The sequence below is a fragment of the Capra hircus genome, chromosome 5, assembly GCF_001704415.2.
Source record: "Capra hircus breed San Clemente chromosome 5, ASM170441v1, whole genome shotgun sequence".
Taxonomy (NCBI): domain Eukaryota; kingdom Metazoa; phylum Chordata; class Mammalia; order Artiodactyla; family Bovidae; genus Capra; species Capra hircus.
The window spans coordinates 73,264,733-73,286,577 of NC_030812.1; the positions used below are offsets into that span (position 1 = coordinate 73,264,733).

The 21,845-nt window shown below is 49.1% G+C and overlaps 1 protein-coding gene across 1 annotated transcript; it reads left to right on the forward strand.

The window, feature by feature from the left end:
• On the forward strand, positions 2,965 to 13,040 carry LOC102171493 (apolipoprotein L3). Its single transcript, XM_018048276.1, has 4 exons — positions 2,965 to 3,084; positions 7,795 to 7,903; positions 9,229 to 9,355; positions 11,843 to 13,040. The coding sequence occupies exons 2-4, from the start codon at positions 7,873 to 7,875 to the stop codon at positions 12,621 to 12,623; spliced, it is 939 nt and encodes a 312-aa protein (XP_017903765.1). The 5' UTR covers positions 2,965 to 3,084; positions 7,795 to 7,872; the 3' UTR covers positions 12,624 to 13,040.

The window sequence follows — 21,845 nt, forward strand, 5'->3', positions numbered from 1 at the left end:
CAAGTTTTTGTGACTGTTTTATTTCACTGAACACCATGTCTTCAAGGTGCATCCAGGCTGTAGCATGTGTCTGAATTTTCCTCCTTTTAAAATAATTTTTAAAAAAGAACTTTCTTCCATTTTCATGTGAGTCATAGTCTGTGGTATGTATAGACAGAATTTTTCTTCTGTTATTTTCCTTTCTCCCACACTTTGGCTATTGTGATGAGAGCAGCCTGGCAGAGAGTGGCCGAGACCAGTTCCCCTGAGGTGTGTCAGCCTGGAGGGCATGCCCTGTGCTCTGTCAGCCTGGAGGGGATCCCCTGTGCTTTGTCAGCCCGGAGGGGATCCCATGTGCTGTCAGCCTGGAGGGGATCCCCTGTGCTCTGTCAGCCTGGTGCCCATCTCCATCAGCAACTCTGATGACTCTGAAGCCCTCAGGTCACATGCTCAGTCTGAAGCTCCCTACTCACTCCCACTGATCGTATCAGCCTGGAGGGGATCCCCTGTGCTGTCAGCCTGGAGGGGATCCCCTGCGCTCTGCCCCCTGGTGCCCATCTCCATCAGCAACTCTGATGACTCTGAAGCTCTCGGGTCACATGCTCAGTCTGAAGTTCCCTACTCACTCCCACTGATCCTATAAAAAGGGACAAGGACAGGCAGGTGGGTCGCTGTAGCCATCCTGGGGTACTTCTCTTTTGACACTGGGGACAAGTGGAGCCCAATTTCACCATCACTGACTCTTTAGGGTCTGCAGATGGGGTGGTCTCTCTCCTGCCCCTGGACTGAGGTCTTGCTGAATCCTCACCTTGATCTGAGTCTGCGGCTCCCATGGTTGCTCTCCCGTGAGCTTGTGTTATTGAGCCCAGGATGGTCTGGCATCTCTTGGGCATTCTCAGAAGAGGACCTTCATGACACCTGGATGCAGTTCCTCTGGACTAGCTGAGTTCTGCATCTCAGGGTGCTTTTGATTAACTTCCAGATAAACCCATGCTAGTGGAAGAGAGAAGAATCAGTAGGATGGAGTTTCCTGGGGAAAAAATGAATTTAAGGAGGAAAAAAAAAGGAACTTTAAACAAGGAGTGGTGTTTACAATAGGCAGTGACAACCTTGGTTTGAATCTAGGTTCCTCCCCTGAATTGTTGGAAGAAAGCCCCCTCCTCGCCCCTGCCATCAGCTGCTGCTGCTGCTACTGCTGCTAAGTCACTTCAGTCGTGTCCGACTCTGTGTGACCCCATAGACGGCAGCACACTAGGCTCCACCGTCCCTGGGATTCTCCAGGCAAGAACACTGGAGTTGATTCCCATTTCCTTTTCCAATGCATGAAAGTGAAAAGTGAAATTGAAGTCATTCAGTCGTGTCGACTCTCAGCGACCCCATGGACGGCAGCCTACGAGGCTCCTCCATCCATGGCATTTTCCAGGCAAGAGTACTGGAGTCTTTACTGTAAAAATCAGATCAGATTCCTGGTCTGTGTTCCAAGGTAATTGTCAGACCAAACTGTAGAGTGTGGTCCTCATGGAGTAACACCCGTCACTCCTCTGTCCCTCCCTCTAAGATGGGGAAGGTGACCATGATGACCGGGCATTTTCTGGGATGAAGCACCCCTGATGGAAAGCAGGTGGGCCTCCATGAGGGGTCCAGCCCCACTGCTGCCCCTTGTGATGTGGGCAAAGAAGAAAAGGCCACCAGGACTGTAGGCTGTAGGGCCTTTTCTTCTGTTTCTTTATCTGAGAAATGGAGCCGACACTCCCTAGAGCTGATGTGAGACCACAACAGGAACGGCGTGGACAGAGCCTGCACAGAGGGTGGCCAATGCTCACCCCCCACACACTGCGTTCTCTGCTCAGGAAGCAAGCAGAAAAGGAGACTGGTTTTCTGTTGTTGACTTTTGAGGTGCCAGATCACCAGCCTTCTTGTAAGGCCCTCCATTTCGAGAAAAGAAACTGTGCAACTAGAAATAATCCACGGTAGAAGATAGCAGCATGCTCGCAGCCCTTCCCACAAACTGGCGTCCATCCACTGACCTTGACCGCCAAGGCTGGGCCTCCTCAGGCGAGTTGCTGGGACCTGGAGGCACTAGTTCTGCGCCTGTCAGCAGGGCCAAGCCTAGAAGGACTTGATCAAAGGGAGGTGGGTGGGGCGTGGACACAGAGGCTGAGGGGCGGCCTAAGGCCCCTCTCCCAGGTACCAAGGGAGCAGAGCAGGGCCAGGGGACTCTGCAGGGGAGGTCCTGGAGGGCTTCTCAGAGGAGGTGATGCCAGACTTTGGCTTTACAGGGTGAGTATGATTTCACCAGATTCGATGCAACAGCTGTCCCAGCAGAAGGAGCTGCATGAATAAATACTAGAAGCCACGTGGGTGTGACCCTGCTACTGCTGCTGCTGCTAAGTCGCTTCAGTCTTGTCCCACTCTGTGCGACCCCAGAGACGGCCGCCCACCAGGCTCCCCCGTCCCTGGGATTCTCCAGGCAAGAACACTGGAGTGGGTTGCCATTTCCTTCTCCAATGTATGACACTGAAAAGTGAAAGTGAAGTTGCTCAGTCGTGTCCAATTCTTTGCAACCCCCTGAACTGCAGCCTACCAGGCTCCTCCGTCCATGGGATTTTCCAGGCAAGAGTACTGGAGTGTGGTCCCATTGTGACCCTAGGCAGCAGCAATATGCCCAGGATGTGGTGAGGAACTGGTGTGTTCCGGAACTGTGCCACTTGCTGGTGGCATGAGGGTGAGTAAAGCAGGCAGGCTGGTGAGTGGGTGAATGGGGAGGGCTGAGGGGGTGGAAAGATGGCCATGGGGTTGGGGAGTGGTTGGCCAAGGGACTCTCGGTATATTGGTGGCAGGTCTCCTTCAAGGAGCCGAGGCAGGGTGGGCTCTGTCAGAAGGATGTGGGATGCCGGGGCTGAGGTGGTTTCTCTAAGGGGGCAGCAAGAGGGTGGAAATAGTTATGGGCGGGGCCTGGTGGGCAGGGTGTTGGTAACCTGAGCCACTCAGAAGTGAGGGTTTCACTTCCCTTTTTGTTCTCTGACTATATCCGGGACCAGAAGGTGTGCGGGGTTTATTGCAGAGACATTCAGAAGGCGGCTGCATCTGCAGAGCTGAGGACAGGTGGGTCTTGTTCACGCTCAACCAGAGGAAGACTCCTGGGTAAGCAGCGGGGTAGGACCCCCGCCCATCTCCCCATCTTCACGACGACTGTCTGAGCAAACCTTGATTGTCTCTAGCTGACAAAAGAAGGGAAATGGAAGTTCAGAGGGGTGAGACCATGGCCCGAAGGACAGAGCCTGGATGTGGAGGCACGTGTTTCTGACGGCTTCCTCCCACCCCTGGGACCCCTACACAGTGCAGAAGGAGGTAGCTGTCTGCTTAGGTGGTCTCAGCCTGGGATGTGGACCCCTGAGACATGAGCAGTGACCCCAGAAGGAAGGCGCATGTTGTGGGTGCTCAGTCCTTTGGGAAATTTCAAGAAAGCTGAGGGGATGGAGGAGGGCAGGGGGGCTAGAGTCCTTCCTCCCTGTGGCCTGGCCGCCTTGAGTCTGCCCCTGGGTGCTGTGTGGGGGCTGATGGGAGCAAACGGTTTCTTTTGAGATACAAGGAATCAGCTTTCATCACCCACCCTATCCTGAGTGCCTGCTCAGTGCCAGGTCCTGGGGAAAAACCAAGGCCTGAGAGAGGAAGGACGGGAGACCACGTGGGGAGACGCAGGCCCTGCTGTGCAATGCCCGCATGATGATACAGGATTTACAATCTTACGACAAGAAGCCAAACTGTAGATACATCCGTATAGCTAGAGGGGCGTGAGATTAGCCTTATGTGTTTATAAAGGTAGAGACAAACCTAGAAATTTCTGGGTTATTAAAATCACATTCCATTCCCCTCCCTTACATACCATGTTAGAAGGTCTGGGCTTGGCCCCACTCTGTCCACGGAGAGCTGTGTGACCCTTTGCAAGTCGCCTCCCCACGAATCGTTTGTTCACATCTCTTGCCCATTTGTGAGAAACGGCATTCAGTCTTTTCATGTGGATTTTAGGCTCTCTCTGTGTTGGGAATGTTCATCTTTGTCTACTATAAATATTGCAAACAGTGTCTTCCTGGCTCTCCTTCTTTTCTGACTTGGTTTGTGGCTTCCTTTTGAAATATTTATCTTTCAAGAGGTCAAATAAATCAGACCTTCCTTATGGCTCTGGCAATTTTGTCTTGATGAGAGTGGTTGGCCCAACTCAAAACTATTTCTAACATGTTTCCTAGTATGTTTGTAGTTCTTGTTCTTCTCCATTTTCATTTAGATCGTTTGGAATTGATTGATTGATTGATTAGAATCTTTTTGTTTCTTCCTCTTTCTCTTCGTGCCCCTTCCTTTTCTTCCTTCTTCTCCTTCTCATTCAAGCAGGACATGTCTAAGTGGTACTTTTCTCAGTCAAAGAGTAGCACACCCATTTCTGTGCTTTCAAAATTGCCTCCATTGCAGTCAGGAAATGACTCCACGCTTTCCCCCTCAACGTCCCAGGCAGCAGTTTGGGAGCAGAGAGCGAGAGGAGGAAGCTGGGCCCTGCACCCAGAGCAGACCTGGGCTGGGCATCCTGTGGAAGGGGAGGTTTAGGAATGTCCTGCTCAAGTCTTCAAGTCTCAGCACAGTGTAGCAGATTTCAGGTAAGCCTCCTGTTTTGCCACAGTTCTCTCTTCCTCTTTCTCCTCTGATACAAATATCATGGCTGGGGTAAGGAGACATGAAAAATACAGGTTTTCCTGCTACCTGAGATACAGTGTTCATACAAAAGCTTTCTTAAACCAAGATGCTGGAGAGCATAGACCATGTAGGTCTCAATCCTGTTTTACTGGCAGAGGATGACCTTCTGGAAAAGCGTGGGATGCCCATCAATGGGAACAGTCAGAAATCTGATGGCACTCTCTATCAGAAAGAGCTTGTATGAAGACAGACAAGGAAAACAAATGGAATTACTCACCTGCAGGTGAAAGAGGTGTGGTGCTATGTCTTTGAGAATCTGGTTGATTCATGCCCCAGTAACTGGTCCCACACCTCGTACTTTAGCCAGGCTGTGCCCAGGAGGGTGGAGGGAGCCCCAGATGCCCTGGAGCAGGAGGAGCAGCAGAGAAGAGACAGAGCCCCCGCCCGGTGCTGGGAGCTGCAGAAACTCCACACAAACAGACCACAGGCAGGAAAGTGCAAGATTCCAGGGGAGACTGGAAGGAAAACAGAGGAAGACAGCAGGCAGAGGAAGCTCTTGAGACAGGCCTCCAGGGACAAGTAACATTTCACCTGGTGAGGCAGGTGGGGAAAGGCCTTGGAGGGGTAGCCTGAGCGAAGGCCTGGAGGCTGGGGGCGAACCAGCGTCCAGGCAGCTGGGAGTCCTCCAGGCCCCTGGTCCAGGCCCCGTGGAGTCAGGAGGGTATGGAGACAGGATAGGAGCAACGGGAGGGCCTGGCGATGGGCTAAGGACTTTGAATATGACACTGCCTTTACCCCTGCTGTCCCTGCCCATAGAGTATGAGCTGTACCACGTGGAGGAAGAGGTTTGGTAGAATCTCTGTCTGCCCACATGGAGGCAAGGTCTCTGTGTCTGGCCATGCAGTTGGGCAGGGACAGGCTTCTCTAGGGTCCTCCCCTCTCCCACTGGCAGCCTTTCCAGGAAGTGACCAGTCAGAGGCTAACAGAGGAGGACACCCAGATAGAAATCCAGCAGAAAGAAGAACCATCCAGCATCCACACCCAGCTGAGGCCCCAGACAAGGGGCAGGACCAGGACAAGAATGGCAGGGAAGAACGGAAGGATGAGGTGGAGGGTCCAAATGTATTTTCAAGTGTTTGGCATCATCCAGGATCAGCCCTTTCTGCCCACACCCTCCTCCTCTCTCTGCCATAGCTCTTGGTCCTTGTGTTTCTCATTTTCAATTGGCTGTCCTGGCTCCTGGGGTCCTACAGCTTTGAGGCAGAGAAGGAGGCAGGGGACCAGCCAGCTCTCCTCTCCCACGTGCCTGGAGATGGGCCTGTCTGTGTAAATTCTCTCCCATCCACACAGCCAGTGCCCACAGCCTCGTCACCAGGCATACTCCCTAGTTATCAAGCTGATGGTTACTATTCTTGAGGGAAACCCTGGGCATTGCAGAGGGAAGGTGATAGAAAGAATGGCAGGGGCAGTTTTACCCATGATTGTCTCAGTAACTCCATCTACTGAGAGGGGAGACCAGAGCAAGGATAAAGGTGCAACAGGTAAATAAAAAGCAGTCATAATTTTCAGCCAAGGGAGGGAATATGAAGACTCTGGGTTCCTGTTGCCGCCATCCCTGCTTTTTATTTATTATTATTGTTAGCAGCAAAGTGACAAGAAGCCGGGCATGGGATCTTGAGCCCAGAGAGTGGGGTGGGATCCAGTTCTCCATGAACAAGGTTTCTGACTTTGGGCAAGTCACAGAACGTCTATGCTTCAGCTTCCTTAGCTGTAAATGGGGATACAGTGGTACACACTGCCTGGTTATCAGAACAATATGGATTATAATTTATAAAGTCTTAGAGTAACTACCAGTGCAAAGCAAAATCAGAAATACAAGCCACTCTCACGAGTAGCTGTTACTATAACTATAAGGACCTTTACTATCATTTCAGTCAGGTCTCAGCAAGAATACTAAATAAGTACTCTTTTGCCTTCTTAAAATACTACCTCAGTGTAATTACCATGCTTTCTTTTCTCATCTCCCAACACAAGATAGTCACAACCCGAATCAAAAGAAGTTCTCTCTATATAAAGATCTGCTATTTAAAAAAATAACAGAGATAAGACAAAGGATGAACACCATCACATATGATATGTGTGAATGTAAATGTGTACAGTTTCTTTGCATAACAAAGTAGCTTAAGTAAGAAAAAATGTTAGGTGTTGATACCCTTGGATCCAGTCATTCTACTTCTAGAAACAGCTTAATGAAAGAATCTTAAATGGAGGCAAAGTTTTATGCAAGAAAAGTGTTCTTTGCACTACTATTTACACAAAGAATTAAAAACAGCCCGAAGTCCAACAATCAGGAGTGGACAGCGAAGATGACACCAATCAGGGCCTCAGCTGACCAGGGCAGGGCTGCGGGGATTGGAGTGGGGCTGGTGGGACTCCAGAAAAAAGGTTTGTGGGATAAAGGCTATTGCAGTAGTGAGGATGATGTGTGCCGTGGGAGCTACAGCACCGGGGACTTTATCAAGGCAGAGACTCGAGCACAGAGTGCATGACATCATTTTACAATAAAAAGAGTAATTTTCCGATTAACATGCATCCTCAAATAGACATTTTGGTACATTAAAGCAAGTCATCACAAACCAGGAATTTGGATCAGAAAGACTTGGGTTCAAGGCCAGGCTCCAGCAGAAATATGAAAACTTGGACTGACCTAAATTTAGGTGAGTTTCCGGAGCCTGCACGTCATAGACAGTGGATCAATATCACCTATAACCAATTAGTAACACAAGCGTTCCCAGCCTCATGTAATTTCCAGAGTATCCCTTCCTACCTCTTCTGCTGTCTCTGGTGTTATTGCTCCTGTAACTTCGCAGATGGCTCTCTCCTGTCTGATTATCCTCTCTTGTACCCCAGCAGGAGAGCAGAGCTCTGGCTGTGGAGGACGGCGGGAGGATGAGTGACTTTCCTTAACAGGTGCTCTGCAGAGCCCAGGGGACAGAACCACGCGGGGCTAAGTCCCCGCTGGCACTGGCGGCCGTCCCAGAAGAAACCACCCGGGACCTCGCCCCTCGCTGCCCCCTCAGCCACTGCTCATGCGTGATCAAGCCCACAATCTGTTTTCTCTTCCCCAAGGGCGAAACGCCACCTTCTTCCAGCCTGACACAGACGGGTGAGCTGAAGGGACATCTCTGAGACCCTGCTGCTGGCAACATGAGCTCAGAAGATCCCAAGGACTGCTCAGGTAGTCAGCCACCTCGTCTCTGGCAGGTTCCTACTTGTAACCCAGAATTGAGGGTGGTACTCCAGGCCCAATTAACCTGCCGAGTAATCAAGAATCAAGAAAGGCGTGGATAAGCATCCCCCAGAGAGACATGGGGAATCCCCTAACACTCGGTGGTCTGTCCCCACAGCCTCATTCCTGGTCCTTTCCTCAGAGAGCCACAGACAAGACGCTAACTTCCTCCCCCTGCCTCCTGACCCCCAGCTAAAGACTCAGAAGTGAGGCCAGGACAGCCCATGGAGGGGGCGGGCACAGCAGAGCTAGTCCCCAAGGCCAGGCGGGACAGGGAGAGGAGGTCCCCTGGAGCTTCTCCTGCCCTCTCCCTTGGTGCAAGCCCCCTTCTGCCCCCAGACCCTGGGGTGTCAACACAGAGGCTGTTTCCTCCACCTCTCGCCCTGCTGCCCACCCAGCTGCTCTGTGAGGGTCAGTGGACTCTAAACTGAACCCCAATCTGGCCTTTGCTGGCTCCCACACCTGCCTCCCAGATCTGGAGCACCTTACCTGTCCTAACCTGTAAAATGAGAGGAATATTTCCCTATGTTGTGATGAGGACCAAATAAAATGTGCGTCCGTGGCCTGAGCCAGGTCCTGCCACATAGTAGGGCCTGCCTAGTGCTGTGCTGTCCCCTTTAACTGGAATGTGTTAGATCCAAGTAGAAACCTCTCCCCTTCTCTAGACTCCCCTCTCCCCTGTGCTCTGCTAGGGCACCTGCCCAGGGCTCCCATATATAAACACCTGATTACCAGGTGATGGCCTCAGGCAGGTACTAGTTCTATTGTTCTCAAATGCCCATGCAGACACCCAGGTGCTCAGTTATTTCCTCCACCCACACCACCCTAAACATTCAACACACAGATCTAGTGCTGTGGGTTCCCTCCATGTGAGCCCTGAGTTCATTTCGCCCTTAGTGATACATGAGAAAAAGAAAACCTAAGAACACTTAGTACTTCAGGGAAGAGGGAGAGAGGAAAAGATCTGACGTCTCTTCATTTAATAAAGACACTGGTATTACTGATTAAGACCCCACACTGAAGGCCTCATTTCACCTAACGACTACCTTAAAGCCCCCTATCTTCTAATACAGTCATTGCAGAGTGGATGGGTCTGGGCGTTAACTTATGAATTGTGGCTGGTACATATAGTCCATCTGAGACCCCAGAGAAGTCCATCAACAGCGTGCCAGATGAATGCTGCTCAGAAAGGTGAACTTTAACCACTTATACTCAATACTGTTTACATCACACCATAGTTTATTCGAATCTTCAATTTTTATTTTCCTGTCTAGAGAGCCAAAGCTTTTATAAGGATGTCTTAGAGTACTTCCAGAAGAATATGAGTTTGGAAGAACTGCTATCCCTGCTCACTGAAGATGAACCCTGGGAGAATCTTGTGACCGAGGCCAATTTGTCCAGGTAACCATGCAGGTACACCAGGAATGTCACCAACATGCCCCCAGGAAGATTCTCCTAGGCTAGTTTCTTCCAAGAAGATCCTATGGTTGGGGTCGAGGATGTTCCTCCTCAAGATCCTATGTGGAATGTTTCCTCCGTGTTATTTGTTGGCATTGAATGACATTGGGTTGAGAAGAAATGAAACCTGCAAGAAAGGGCAGGTCATATGACCTTGGACGAGTTACGGAACTACTCTCTGCTTCATCCTCTGTTCAGTTTTACTATGAGGACACTGAGATCAGGCACACAAGTGCTTTTCATGATTGCTGACACAGAGTAGGTGCTCAATCAATGTTAATTTTAAAATAAGCTTGTTGGGAAGAATCAGAGACCTTCTCCCTGGAGATGAGAACCAAGGACTTCCTTTGGGTCAAGTCGGAAAATCCTGACCCAAACACCATTTTGTGTTCCTGGGATTCTAAAACTCCTTCACTCCCCACCTTAGGAATTATACCAACACTGCAGGTTCCTGCTGGCCAATAAGGCAGAGAGGCTGGAGGGGAACTGGTTGGACCTGGTGGGATCCTGGATCTAGCCCTGCCCAACTCTGGGCCTGTGGGTTTAAGACTTTGAGTCTCAGATTTGTCATGTGTTATGTGTCTAGTGGGACTAGCCATTTAATCTGATGGATTGTAGTGATGGCCTCAGAGTGAACTGCAGGGTGAGAGGTGGGGAACCAAGTGCACTCATCTCATCCAAAAGCTCAGGGAGGCCTGCACCAGGGTCAGACCTAGGGGTCAGGGTGGAGCAGAGGGTCCAGGTTGGAGGACGAGTAGGCAGGCTTGGGCAGCAGGACCAGGACTAGAGTGGGGAGAATGGGCCCCGAGGATACAGACCTGAAGGGACTGTGACCCTAGCAGAGGTCCTGGGAGTGGGAGAGGGGACATTTCTTCCCTCCCTGATGGGATCCCCTCAAGCTGGGCTAGAGGGCCCGGGGTGACGGTGTCCTCCACACCCTGCCTGGGACCTGGATTCTCACTCCATCTGGGACCCTCTTCTAGTCTACATGGAGCCATCCTGACAGTGGGAAGGCCGTGTCGCTCAGGGAGTCCTCCAGGGTCACAGTAAGTGGCTGCAATTTGGTGTCATTTGAGGGATTCTGAGGAGCCTCGCGCATCCCCACCCAAGAGGGAAACACTTCCTCCACCGGCTGTGCAAGTGCTGGTCTCCTCAGGCTCAGCCATTCAGATGGGCATTTCCTCAAGTTGCTTGAATCTTCAGAGGTTCCATAAAGTTGCACACAGCCTTGGGGTGCAGGCTCATGAAGCTGTCACAAATTAACATGTGACCCCTGAGAGGACAGGGGTGCTGGGTGCTGGCTCAGGCGTCAGTGAGGTGGTCTGGAGGGCCCACGGGAACAGGGCGCACAGCTCATCTCCTGCTTCCCAGTCAGAATGGGCAGTGACAGACCCAGTGTCCTCCTGCTGAGAAGGCCAGGGTATCAGGCTTGGGTGAGAGCAGATGCCAGGCAAAATGATTGTTAAGGGTCCTTCTAGCTGAGTTTTGATTAAAAATTAAAATAAAATCGAGATGCACAGTTAGCCCATCTGAAAAGTATGAGGGCACAGTGCCAGGACTGTCCTTACATTTCCCATCAAGGGCAAATTTGGGGGATCCCACAACCACCCTCAGATTTTAGAACTCCATGGAAGGATGCACAGACTCACGTAAAGCATCAGGATCCCAGTTATGATTTAATACAGGGAAGGGTGCAGTTTCCCATCAGCCACAGGGCAGAGTCTGGGCAGTTTTCACACACGAAGCTTCCATTTATCCCAAGATGCATTACTGTCCTGGATTCAGTGGGGCAGGACACATGGAGCACTGCCCGCCAGGGACGCTCACCCTATTTAACAGCACATTACCCTGACCTCTCATCTCCAGCCCCTCCCAGAGGTCAGACTAATGCCCTAGCGTCCAGCTCCTCCAGAGGTCAGAACTGATACCACGGGACCCAGAGGCCCACCACATGTCAACTTGTCAGACTGTCCAGTGGCCAAAGTCCCAGGCAGACGAGGACATTCCTATCAGCCAGAATATTCTCGGGGCCTAGGGACCACATCCTAGCAGCCAAGAGCAAAGAAAAAGGGGACTCCTCAAAGGTCCTTGAATGAAGGATTTTCTGCTCTAATCCCAATTCTTTGTTCCCATTTTCCACACATTCTGGAAGTGATGGTATTGGTCTGCCTTTGAGGTGTCTTTATCATATATCTCTCTTAAGTCAAAGGTCTCTTAAGCTGACCTTTGCTTTTTTATTCCATGATTGAATAAGTACATGAAGCACTAATAATATCCAAATGAGGGTTTAAGGTAGGAAAAATCTTTACATTAATAAAATTCTTGTGATTTACAATAAAATCTCTGTGGTTTATGCAGGATAGAGCTTGTTGAGCCTGTTTCATAGACAAGCAAACTGTCTTTCTAAGGCTTTAATGTTCATTGTTACAGGGAAGGTGCAGATGGACTCAGTGAGTATCTGATCAAGCAGCTAACAATCTTGTCCGGGAAGGACCAAGACAGGTCCCAAAAATATCACCAGGAAAAGGAGAGGTTTTTGAAGGAGTTTCCTCAGGTAAAACAGGAGCTGAAGGAGAACATAAAAAAGCTCCGTGAGCTTGCAGACAAAGTTGACAAGGTGCACAGGGACTGCACCATCGCCAATGTGGTGGCCTCCTCCACCGGCATTGTGTCTGGTGCCCTGAGCATCCTAGGCGTGGTTCTGGCACCCTGTACAGCAGGCCTCAGTCTGGGACTCTCAGCCGCTGGATTAGGGCTGGGAACAGCAGCTTCTGTAACAAGTTTTTCCACCATGTTGGTGGAATCTATAAACACATCATCGGCAGAAAACCAGGCCAGTTCCCTTAACACAGCCAAAACAAAATATGCAAAACTTCCCAAAAAAATTAAAGACTTTGGGAAGGATATTCAAGTCATCAGGGAGGCCAGATTCAAAAGTGAATTAGTAGTCACTGGTCAGACATACATAGTCACTGGGCAGGTGAAAAGTCATTTTACAGGCCCAGCTCTGGCAGGGTCTAGAGCAGTCCGCATCGGGAGTGGAGTCCTGTCAGGTTTACTCATGGCGCTGGACGTGTACAACCTGGTGAAAAATGCACGGGACTTGCAGGAGGGGGCAAAGACAGCATCGGCTGAGAACATGAGGCAGAAAGCCCGGGAGCTGGAGAAGAAGTTGGAGAAGCTCACCTGGATCTATGAGAGTCTGCAATAGGGCCCGGCTGGGCCACCCCTAGAACAATGCAGGGACCAGGGACATCTTTAGGGTCAAGAGGAGAAACCACGTATTTTGGACTGAAGAAGACATTGAGGGAAGAATAAGGGAGAGACAGGGAGCCTAGCAATGAGAGGCCAGGAATAGGGGAGCTTTGAAAATGGGAGAAAGCCAAAGAGTTAGGATTGTAGAGATCCTGCACAAGTAGCAGGGGCTCCTCTATCGCCCTCCCCAGTGTCGGATATTCCAGCAAGAAGGGTTTCCCCCTGGTGATGGTCTCTACCCCTACTTCTCCAGCATCAGCTCACCTTTGAACTCAGTAGGAAGTGACTTGTTTGTTTCCATGTTTAATTAAAGTATAGTTGATTTACAATATTGTATTAGCTTCAGGTCTATAGCAAAGTGATTCCATTATACGTGTATGTACATATTTATCCTTTTCAAATTTTTTATAAGTTCTTCATTCAGTTCAGTTAGTTGTTCAGTCATGTCCGACTCTTTGGGACCCCATGGACTGCAGCATGCCAGGCCTCCCTGTCCAACACCAACTCCCAGAGTTTACCCAAACTCATGTCCATTGAGTCAGCGATGTCATCTAACCAGCTCATCCTCTGTCATCCCCTTCTCCTTCCACCTTCAATCTTTCCCAGCATCGGAGTCTTTTCAAATGAGTCAGCTCTTTGCATCAGGTGGACGAAGCATTGAAGTTTCAGCTACAGCATCAGTCCTTCAAATGATATTCCCGACTAATTTCCTTTAAGATGGACTGGTTGGAACTCCTTGCAGTCCAAGGGACTCTCAAGAGTCTTCTCCAACACCACAGTTCAGAAGCATCGATACTTCAGTGCTCAGCCTTCTTTATGGTCCAACTCTCACATCCAAACATGACTACTGGAAAAATCATAGCTTTGACTATAGGGGACTTTGTCAGCAAAGTGATGTCTCTGATTTTTAATACGCTGTCTAGGTTGGTCATAACCTTTCTTCAAGGAAGCAAATGTCTTTTAATTTCATGGCTGTGGTCACCATCCACAGTGATTTTGGAGCCCGAGAAAATGAAGTCTGTCACTGCTTCCATCTTATCCCCATAAGGGAGGGCTGCATGATGCCAAATCTCCCCGCACTCATGGAAGACAGACAGGTGTGGAAACAGCAGAGTGGCTCCCAGAGTCTCTGTGAAGGAAGAGTTCAGGCAGCTTTCCCCCAGAGGTGGGGCTGTTGCAGAAGTGAGTTGACACTTGATGCCAGTCACAGAGGGTCCCCATTGGCCCCACCAGACTCATCTCTCTGGCCCCTAGGGACTCAGGCCTCTGGGCTCACTTCTTTGGACAAGAGGTAATTGATGTTTATGACTCATCTCAAGCTCACAGGGAGCATTTATGGAAGGAAAGTACATTTTTTAGACTACTGGAAGGTTGAAGGATTTCTCTTCCTCTAAGGAAATGGCATAGTCCAGAAAACAGACCGACCTGCCAGTTTCCCCATTTGGGGGCAAATCTGAGCCTTAGTTTTCCCAGGTGACATTGAGATAGTAAATGTTTCCATCACAGGCCTGGGGTAGCTTGCATGGTGTTGAGTGTGAAAGTGTTTTACAGACTGTAAAGTGTTCAGGTGCTGCTATGTTTGCCCACAAATGTTCAGCTTTTCAACAATTTGTTTTAATTTTTGAAAATCATCAAATTTACCATCTTACCCACTTTTAAGTGTACAGTTCAGTGGTATTAAGGACACTCACATCATTGTACAACCAGCATCACCATCCAGCCACAGATTGTTTTACATCAAAAATGAAACTATGTCCCAATTATGTACTAATACCTCATTCTCCCTCCTCTCCAGCCCTGGCAAGCACCAGTGTACGCCTGATTTTTAAGAATTTGCCTCCTCTCAAGACCTCATATGAGTGGAATCATACAATATTTGTCCTTTGTGATGAGACTTTTTTTTCTTTCTTTTTTCCTTCCTGTGGTGAAATATACACAACATAAAATTGACCACTTAAGCATTTTTAGTGCACAGGTGAGTGGCATCAAGTCCATTCATCTCTTGTGCAGCCATCACCACCATGCATCTCCATATTCTTTCTTTCTTCCTGAAACCTGAGGCTCCACTGGACCGAACTCGCCTCCCCCTCCCATAGCCCCTGACAACCACCACCCTGCTTTCTGTCTTTATGGATTTGCCTACTCTGCAAACTTAATAAACACAGAAAATACAATAAGATTTTTTGTGACTGTTTCATTTTACTGAACACAGTGGCTTCAAGGAGCATCCAGGCTGTAGCATGTGTCCGAATTTTCTTTCTTTTAAAATAATTTTTTTAAAAAGAACTTTCTTCCTTTTTTAAGTGTGTAATAATCTGTGGTATGTATAGACAGAATCTTTCTTATGTTATTTTCCTTTCTTCCACACTTTGGCTATTGTGATGAGAGCAGCCTGGCAGAGAGTGGCCGAGACCAGTTCCCCTGAGGTTTGTCAGCATGGAGGGGATCCCCTGTGCTCTGTCAGCCTGGAGGGGATCCCCGGCGCTCTGCCCCCTGGTGCCCATCTCCATCAGCAGCTCTGATGACTCCTAAAGCCCTCAGGTCACATGCTCAGTCTGAAGCCCCCTACTCACTCCAACTGATCCTATATAAAGGGACAAGGACAGGCAGGTGGGTCGCTGTAGCCATCCTGGGTACTTATCTTGTGACGCTGGGGTCAAGTGGAGCCCAATTTCATCATCACTGACCCTTTATGGTCTGCAGATGGGGTGGTCTCTCTCCTGCCCCTGGACTGAGGTCTTGCTGAATCCTCACCTTGATCTGAGTCTGCGGCTCCCATGGTTGCTCTCCCGTGAGCTTGTGTTATTGAGCCCAGGATGGTCTGGCATCTCTTAGGGATTCTCAGCAGAGGACCTTCATGACACCTGGACGCAGTTCCTCTGGACTAGCTGAGTTCCGCATCTCAGAGATAAACCCATGCTAGTGGAAGAGAGAAGAATCAGTAGGATGGAGTTTCCTGGGGAAAAAATGATTTAAAGGAAAAAAACAAAAGGAATTTTAATCAAGGAGTGGCATTTACAATAGGCAGTGACAACCTTGGTTTGAATCTAGGTTCCTCCCCTGAGTTGCTGGAAGAAAGCCCCCTCCTCGCCCATGCCATCAGCTGCTGCTGCTGCTACTGCTGCTAAGTCACTTCAGTCGTGTCCGACTCTGTGTGACCCCATAGACGGCAGCACACTAGGCTCCACCGTCCCTGGGATTCTCCAGGCAAGAACACTGGAGTTGGTTGCCATTTCCTTTTCCAATGCATTAAAGTGAAAAGTGAAATTGAAGTCACTCAGTCATGCCCGACCCTCAACGACCCCAAGGACTGCAGTCTTGCAGGCTCCTCCATCCATGGCATTTTCCAGGCAAGAGTACTGGAGTCTTTACTGTAAAAATCAGATCAGATTCCTGATCTGTGTTCCAAGGTAATTGTCAGACCAGACTGTAGAGTGTGGTCCTCATGGAGTAACACCCGTCACTCCTCTGTCCCTCCCTCTAAGATGGGGAAGGTGACCATGATGACCGGGCATTTTCTGGGATGAAGCACCCCTGATGGAAGAGCAGGTGGGCCTCCGTGGGGGGTCCAGCCCCACTGCTGCCCCTTGTGGTGGGGGCAAAGAAGAAAAGGCCACCAGGACTGTAGGCTGTAGGGCCTTTTCTTCTGTTTCTTTATCTGAGAAATGGAGCCGACACTCCCTAGAGCTGATGTGAGACCACAACAGGAACGGCGTGGACAGAGCCTGCACAGAGGGTGGCCAATGCTCACCCCCCACACACTGCGTTCTCTGCTCAGGAAGCAAGCAGAAAAGGAGACTGGTTTTCTGTTGTTGACTTTTGAGGTGCCAGATCAGCAGCCTTCCTCCAAAGGCCCTCCATTTTGAGAAAAGAAACTGTGCAACTAGAAATAATCCAGGGTAGAAAATGGCAGCATGCTCGCAGCCCTTCCCACAAACTGGCGTCCATCCACTGACCTTGACCGCCAAGGCTGGGCCTCCTCAGGCGAGTTGCTGGGACCTGGAGGCACTAGTTCTGCGCCTGTCAGCAGGGCCAAGCCTAGAAGGACTTGATCAAAAGGAGGTGGGTGGGGCATGGACACAGAGGCTGAGGGGCGGCCTAAGGCCCCTCTCCCAGGTACCAAGGGAGCAGAGCAGGGACAGGGGACTCTGCAGGGGAGGTCCTGGAGGGCTTCTCAGAGGAGGTGATGCCAGACTTTGGCTTTACAAGGTGACTGTGATTTCTCCAGGTTTGATGCAGCAGGTGTCCCAGGAGAAGGAGCTGCATGAACAAATACTAGAAGCCACGTGGGTGTGACCCTGCTACTGCTGCTGCTGCTAAGTCGCTTCAGTCTTGTCCCACTCTGTGCGACCCCAGAGACAGCTGCCCACCAGGCTCCCCCGTCCCTGGGATTCTCCAGGCAAGAACACTGGAGTGGGTTGCCATTTCCTTCTCCAATGTATGATACTGAAAAGCGAAAGTGAAGTCGCTCAGTCCTGTCTGACTCTTCGCGAACCCCTGAACTGCAGCCTACCAGGCTCCTCCATCCATGGAATTTTCCAGGCAAGAGTACTGGAGTGGTGTCCCATTGTGACCCTAGGCAGCAGCAATATGCCCAGGATGTGGTGAGGAGCTGGTGTGTTCCAGAACTGTGCCACTTGCTGGTGGCATGAGGGTGAGTAAAGCAGGCAGGCTGGTGAGTGGGTGAATGGGGAGGGCTGAGCGGGTGGAAAGAGGGCCATGGGGTGGGGGACTGGTTGCCAAGGGGCTCATGGTGTGTTGGTGGCAGGTCTCCTTCAAGGAGCCGAGGCAGGGTGGGCTCTGTCAGAAGGACGTGGGATGTCGGGGCTGGGGTGGTTTCTCTAAGGGGGCAGCAGGAGGGTGGCAATATGTCTGGACAGGGCCTGGTAGGCAGGGTGTTGGTAACATGAGCCACTCAGAATTGAGGGTTTCACTTCCCTTTTGGTTCTCCGACTATATCCGGGACCAGAAGGTGTGCATGGTTTATTGCAGAGACACACAGAAGGCGGCTGCATCTGCAGAGCTGAGGACAGCTGTTCACACTCAGCCAGAGGAAGACTCCAGGGTAAGCAGGGGGTGGGTAGGACCCCGCCCATCTCCCCATCCTCAGGACAACTGTCTGAGCAAACCTTGATTGTCACTAGTTGACAAAGGAAGGGAAATGGAAATTCAGAGAGGTGAGACCATGGCCTGAAGGACAGAGCCTGGATGTGGAGGCACGTGTTTCTGACAGCTTCCTCCCACCCCTGGGACCCCTACACAGTGCAGAGGGAGGTAGCCGCCTGCTCAGGTGGTCTCAGCCTGGGATGTGGACCCCTGAGACATGAGCAGTGACCCCAGAAGGAAGGTGCATGTTGTGGGTGCTCAGTCCTTTGGGAAATTTCAAGAAAGCTGAGGGGATGGAGGAGGGCAGGGGGGCTAGAGTCCTTCTTCCCTGTGGCCTGGCCGCCTTGAGTCTGCCCCTGGGTACTGTGTGGGGGCTGATGGGGGCAAATGGTGTCTTTTGAGATACAAGGAATCAGCTTTCATCACCCACCCTGTCCTGAGTGCCTGCTCAGTGCCAGGTCCTGGGGAAAAATGAAGGCCTAAGAGAGGATGACAGGAGACCACGTGGGTAGACGCAGGCCCTGCTGCGCAACGCCCACATGATGATACAGGATTTACAATCTAAGGACAAGAAGCCAGACTGTAGATATACCAGTGTAGCAAGAGGGGCGTGAGATTAGATCTATGTGTTTATAAAGGCAGAGACAAACCTAGAAATTTCTGAGTTATTAAAATCACATTCCACTCCCCTCCCTTACATACCCATGTCAGAAGGTCTGGACTTAGCCCCACTCTGTCCACGAAGAGCTGTGTGACCCTTTGCAAGTTGCCTCCCCGGGAATTGTTTCCGGGAATTGTTCGTTCACATCTCTTACCCATTTGTGGGTTACAAAAAATTAGCATAAAATTTTACAAACTAAAGAAACTTCAGCTCAAAGAGCTGAACTCAGAGCTGTTATGGAGGCTTTTGTTATGTTTCCAGAGGAGGAACTTAACCTTTACTCTCACTCTCAGTATGTGGTCAGGATGTTTCCACACACTGAGACTGCAGTTCTGCCAGAAAACAAAACTACTATATTTCACTTGTTAACTAAGTTGCAGCAGCAAATTTGGAAAAGAAACAGAGTATTCTTCATTGGCCACATTCGAGCTCATTCCGACTGCCTGGACCTTTCCGACTGCCTGGACCTTGAAATGCTCTAAATGTCTTGGCAGATTCACTAACCAGGGCTACAGTGGCCTGTTTTTGAAGAAGCCCGAGCCTCTCACTCACTTCATCATCAAAATGCTACTGCATTAAGATATCAGTTTCAAATTCCTCAAGAGTCAGCTCCAGAGATTGTTCGTTCCTGCTCACACTGTCCCACTACTATAAATAGTTTACCTATGGGAGTTAACCCTCGCGGTCTCAGACCTAATGCACCTGGCAGATGGATGTAACTCGTGTCTCCTCATTTGGAAAAGTGCCCTTTGTTCATGTAACTGTAGATACTTTTTCTCATGTCGTTATTGCAACTGCTCACACAGGAGAGGCGTATAAAGATGTAATACAACATCTCTTTACTTGTTTTTCATATCTGGGTCTGCCAAAGGCTTTAAAAACTGATAATGCCCCTGCTTACACTTCTAAGTCTTTCCAGGAATTTTGTACAAAGTTTCAAATAAAGCATAACACAGGCATCCCCTATAATCCCCAGGGACAAGCTATAGTAGAAAGAGCACACCAAACATTAAAAATACAAATTCAAAAATTAAAGGAAGGGGAATTTAAGTATAGTGCCCCCCATCAGATTTTACAACATGCTCTCTTTGTAATAAATAACTTGAGTGTTGGTTTGTCCGGAACCACTGCAATGCTTCATCATCTGTGTCCAGAGCAACAGAATGCAAAGCCGCTGGTGAAATTGAAGGACCTCCTCTCCAGACACTAGAAGGGTCCTGACCCATTGTTAACTGGCGGCCGAGGATATGCTTGTGTTTTTCCACAGGACACAGACTCTCCGATTTGGGTTCTTGACAGACTGATTCGTCATGTCACAGCTTACCAGACACCTGGTTCCTCCACTGCCACGACCACAAAAAAGGAAGGGGCCTTTTCTACTTCTACCCCCTCCGCCAATACGGAAGATCCCGCTGACCTTGAGATGACTGACACCGGAGATCCCGGATGAGCAGGAAGCGGATCCACCCACCAGACAGATGACACAACTCCGTATAAAAAATATTGTTCCCCCTAATCTTTTACCCTGCAGGAAGGTGCCAGGACGTCCTACCCAGGCAACTCAGCAAGCCTCCATACCCACTTGGGGACAAATTAAGACGCTCTGTCACCAGGCACAGGAAATAGCTTCTTTACAGGGATCTTCAACCTCCCCTGAGAAAATGTTTATTGCCATGCTTGCCTTACTATCTTGCCAGGTAAGCGCCTCCTCTCCAACTCCAGAAAAATATTGGGCATATTTCCCAGACCCTCCGAACTTCCAAGTAGTTACTTGGACCAGTGACCCTATATGAGTCCATACAAACCAGCCTCATCTTTTGGGAGGATCATATGCTTCCTATATGAAAGATAAATACCCCATTAATTTCAATTATACCTTTAGAGGATTAACTGATGATCTTCCTGTTTGTTTTAATTTTCCCGTTAGTCACACGGGAAACTTTATTACTCCCACTAAAGAGGGATGTATTGGAGCTTCTAAAAAAGTAATTCTGACGGACTCCCCAAACTCAAAACTTAAATTTAAAGGGCATCGGTCAGTTTGGATACTTCAAGCTCATATGCCTGGGGTCCTTGACCCCTACAAATCCTTGTTTCTTAAAGCTCCACCAGATTATCCAAATTGTAATAACGTTGCTCCCTCAGATGTCATATGGAACACTATAGATGATCATTCAGGGTATCCAATTTGGAAATCTTGTACTTATAATTTGAGAATTGATTACAGAATTCCAGGAGGTGGAAATTATATAATTCAGGATTGGAGCAACCCAAATCCAAGCAGCAACCCAAGTGCCATCCTTGTTGACTCTGATAGAATTGAAAATTGGAAAGCAGATTCTGTTCCTTGGCCATTATCTGCCACTAGATGGCATTATAATCAATTTGTTCCTCCCACTCTGTCTCCTACAGCTAAAAATAAAACCTTTCGGCAGCCAGAAATTTGGAGAGCACTTGCCGCTACTGCTCCTGTTACTTTAACCCGCCCAGAAAATGATTCTACTTATTCTATTCTAGCTTGATTACCCTCTCCCTGTTTTTCTCTTTACCAATGATTCTGGAAGACTTAATATACGAATGAATTATTCAGGCGGACCTAATGTAATGTCTTGTAAACAATGCATGCTCTCATCTTGTTTGACCCCTCAATGTGATGCTTGTTCTTTTGTGGTGCTGTGACGCCCACCCTGTCTTATGGTGCCTGTGACTGTGGCCACTTATTGGTATGACAACCATGGTCCTGCTGCGCTGCAACATTTACAAGATTTAATGCGATCGCGACGGTTTGTGGGCTTACTTTGGGGATATCAGCTTTAATAGCTGCAATTATTTCTATTACTGTGGCAGCAATATCATTGAATCAACAAGTACATACTGCCAATATGTTGATACTATGTCAAAAAATGTTTCTTTAGCACTGGCAACACAGGAAGCTACAGATAGGAAATTAGTAATGAGGGTAGATGCCTTAGAAGAAGCTATAATACATATTGGGACTGAACTACAGGCATTAAAAACAAAATTGGCACTGTCCTGTCATGCTGACTATCGGTGGATATGTGTAACGCCCCTAAAACTAAACGAGACAGATTATAATTGGAAGAAAATTAAAAATCATATTTCAGGTGTTTGGAATAGCTCAGATATTAGTTTAGATTTAGGGAAACTTCATAATCAGATACAGACCATGGAACACTCCCGATTAGATTTTACTGCCACAGGACTTGCAAATGACTTTTTTCATACATTCTCTAACTTTATTTCAGGAAAATACATTCTGTCTACTGTCTTTAGCTATGCTGCTGTGGGAGCTCTAATCTTACTTCTCATAATTATTCTTCCTTGTATTGTCAGGATTCTCGATAGAGCATTCAGAAGCTCATGACTGAACTACATCTGGCTGTCTTAAAT

Coding starts and splice junctions, on each gene's coding strand:
- LOC102171493 (XM_018048276.1), top strand. CDS start 7,873: ATGAGCTCAGAAGATCCCAAGGACTGCTCAG. Junction 7,904..9,228: donor AGATCCCAAGGACTGCTCAG/GTAGTCAGCCAC, acceptor TTTCCTGTCTAG/AGAGCCAAAGCTTTTATAAG. Junction 9,356..11,842: donor ACCGAGGCCAATTTGTCCAG/GTAACCATGCAG, acceptor TCATTGTTACAG/GGAAGGTGCAGATGGACTCA.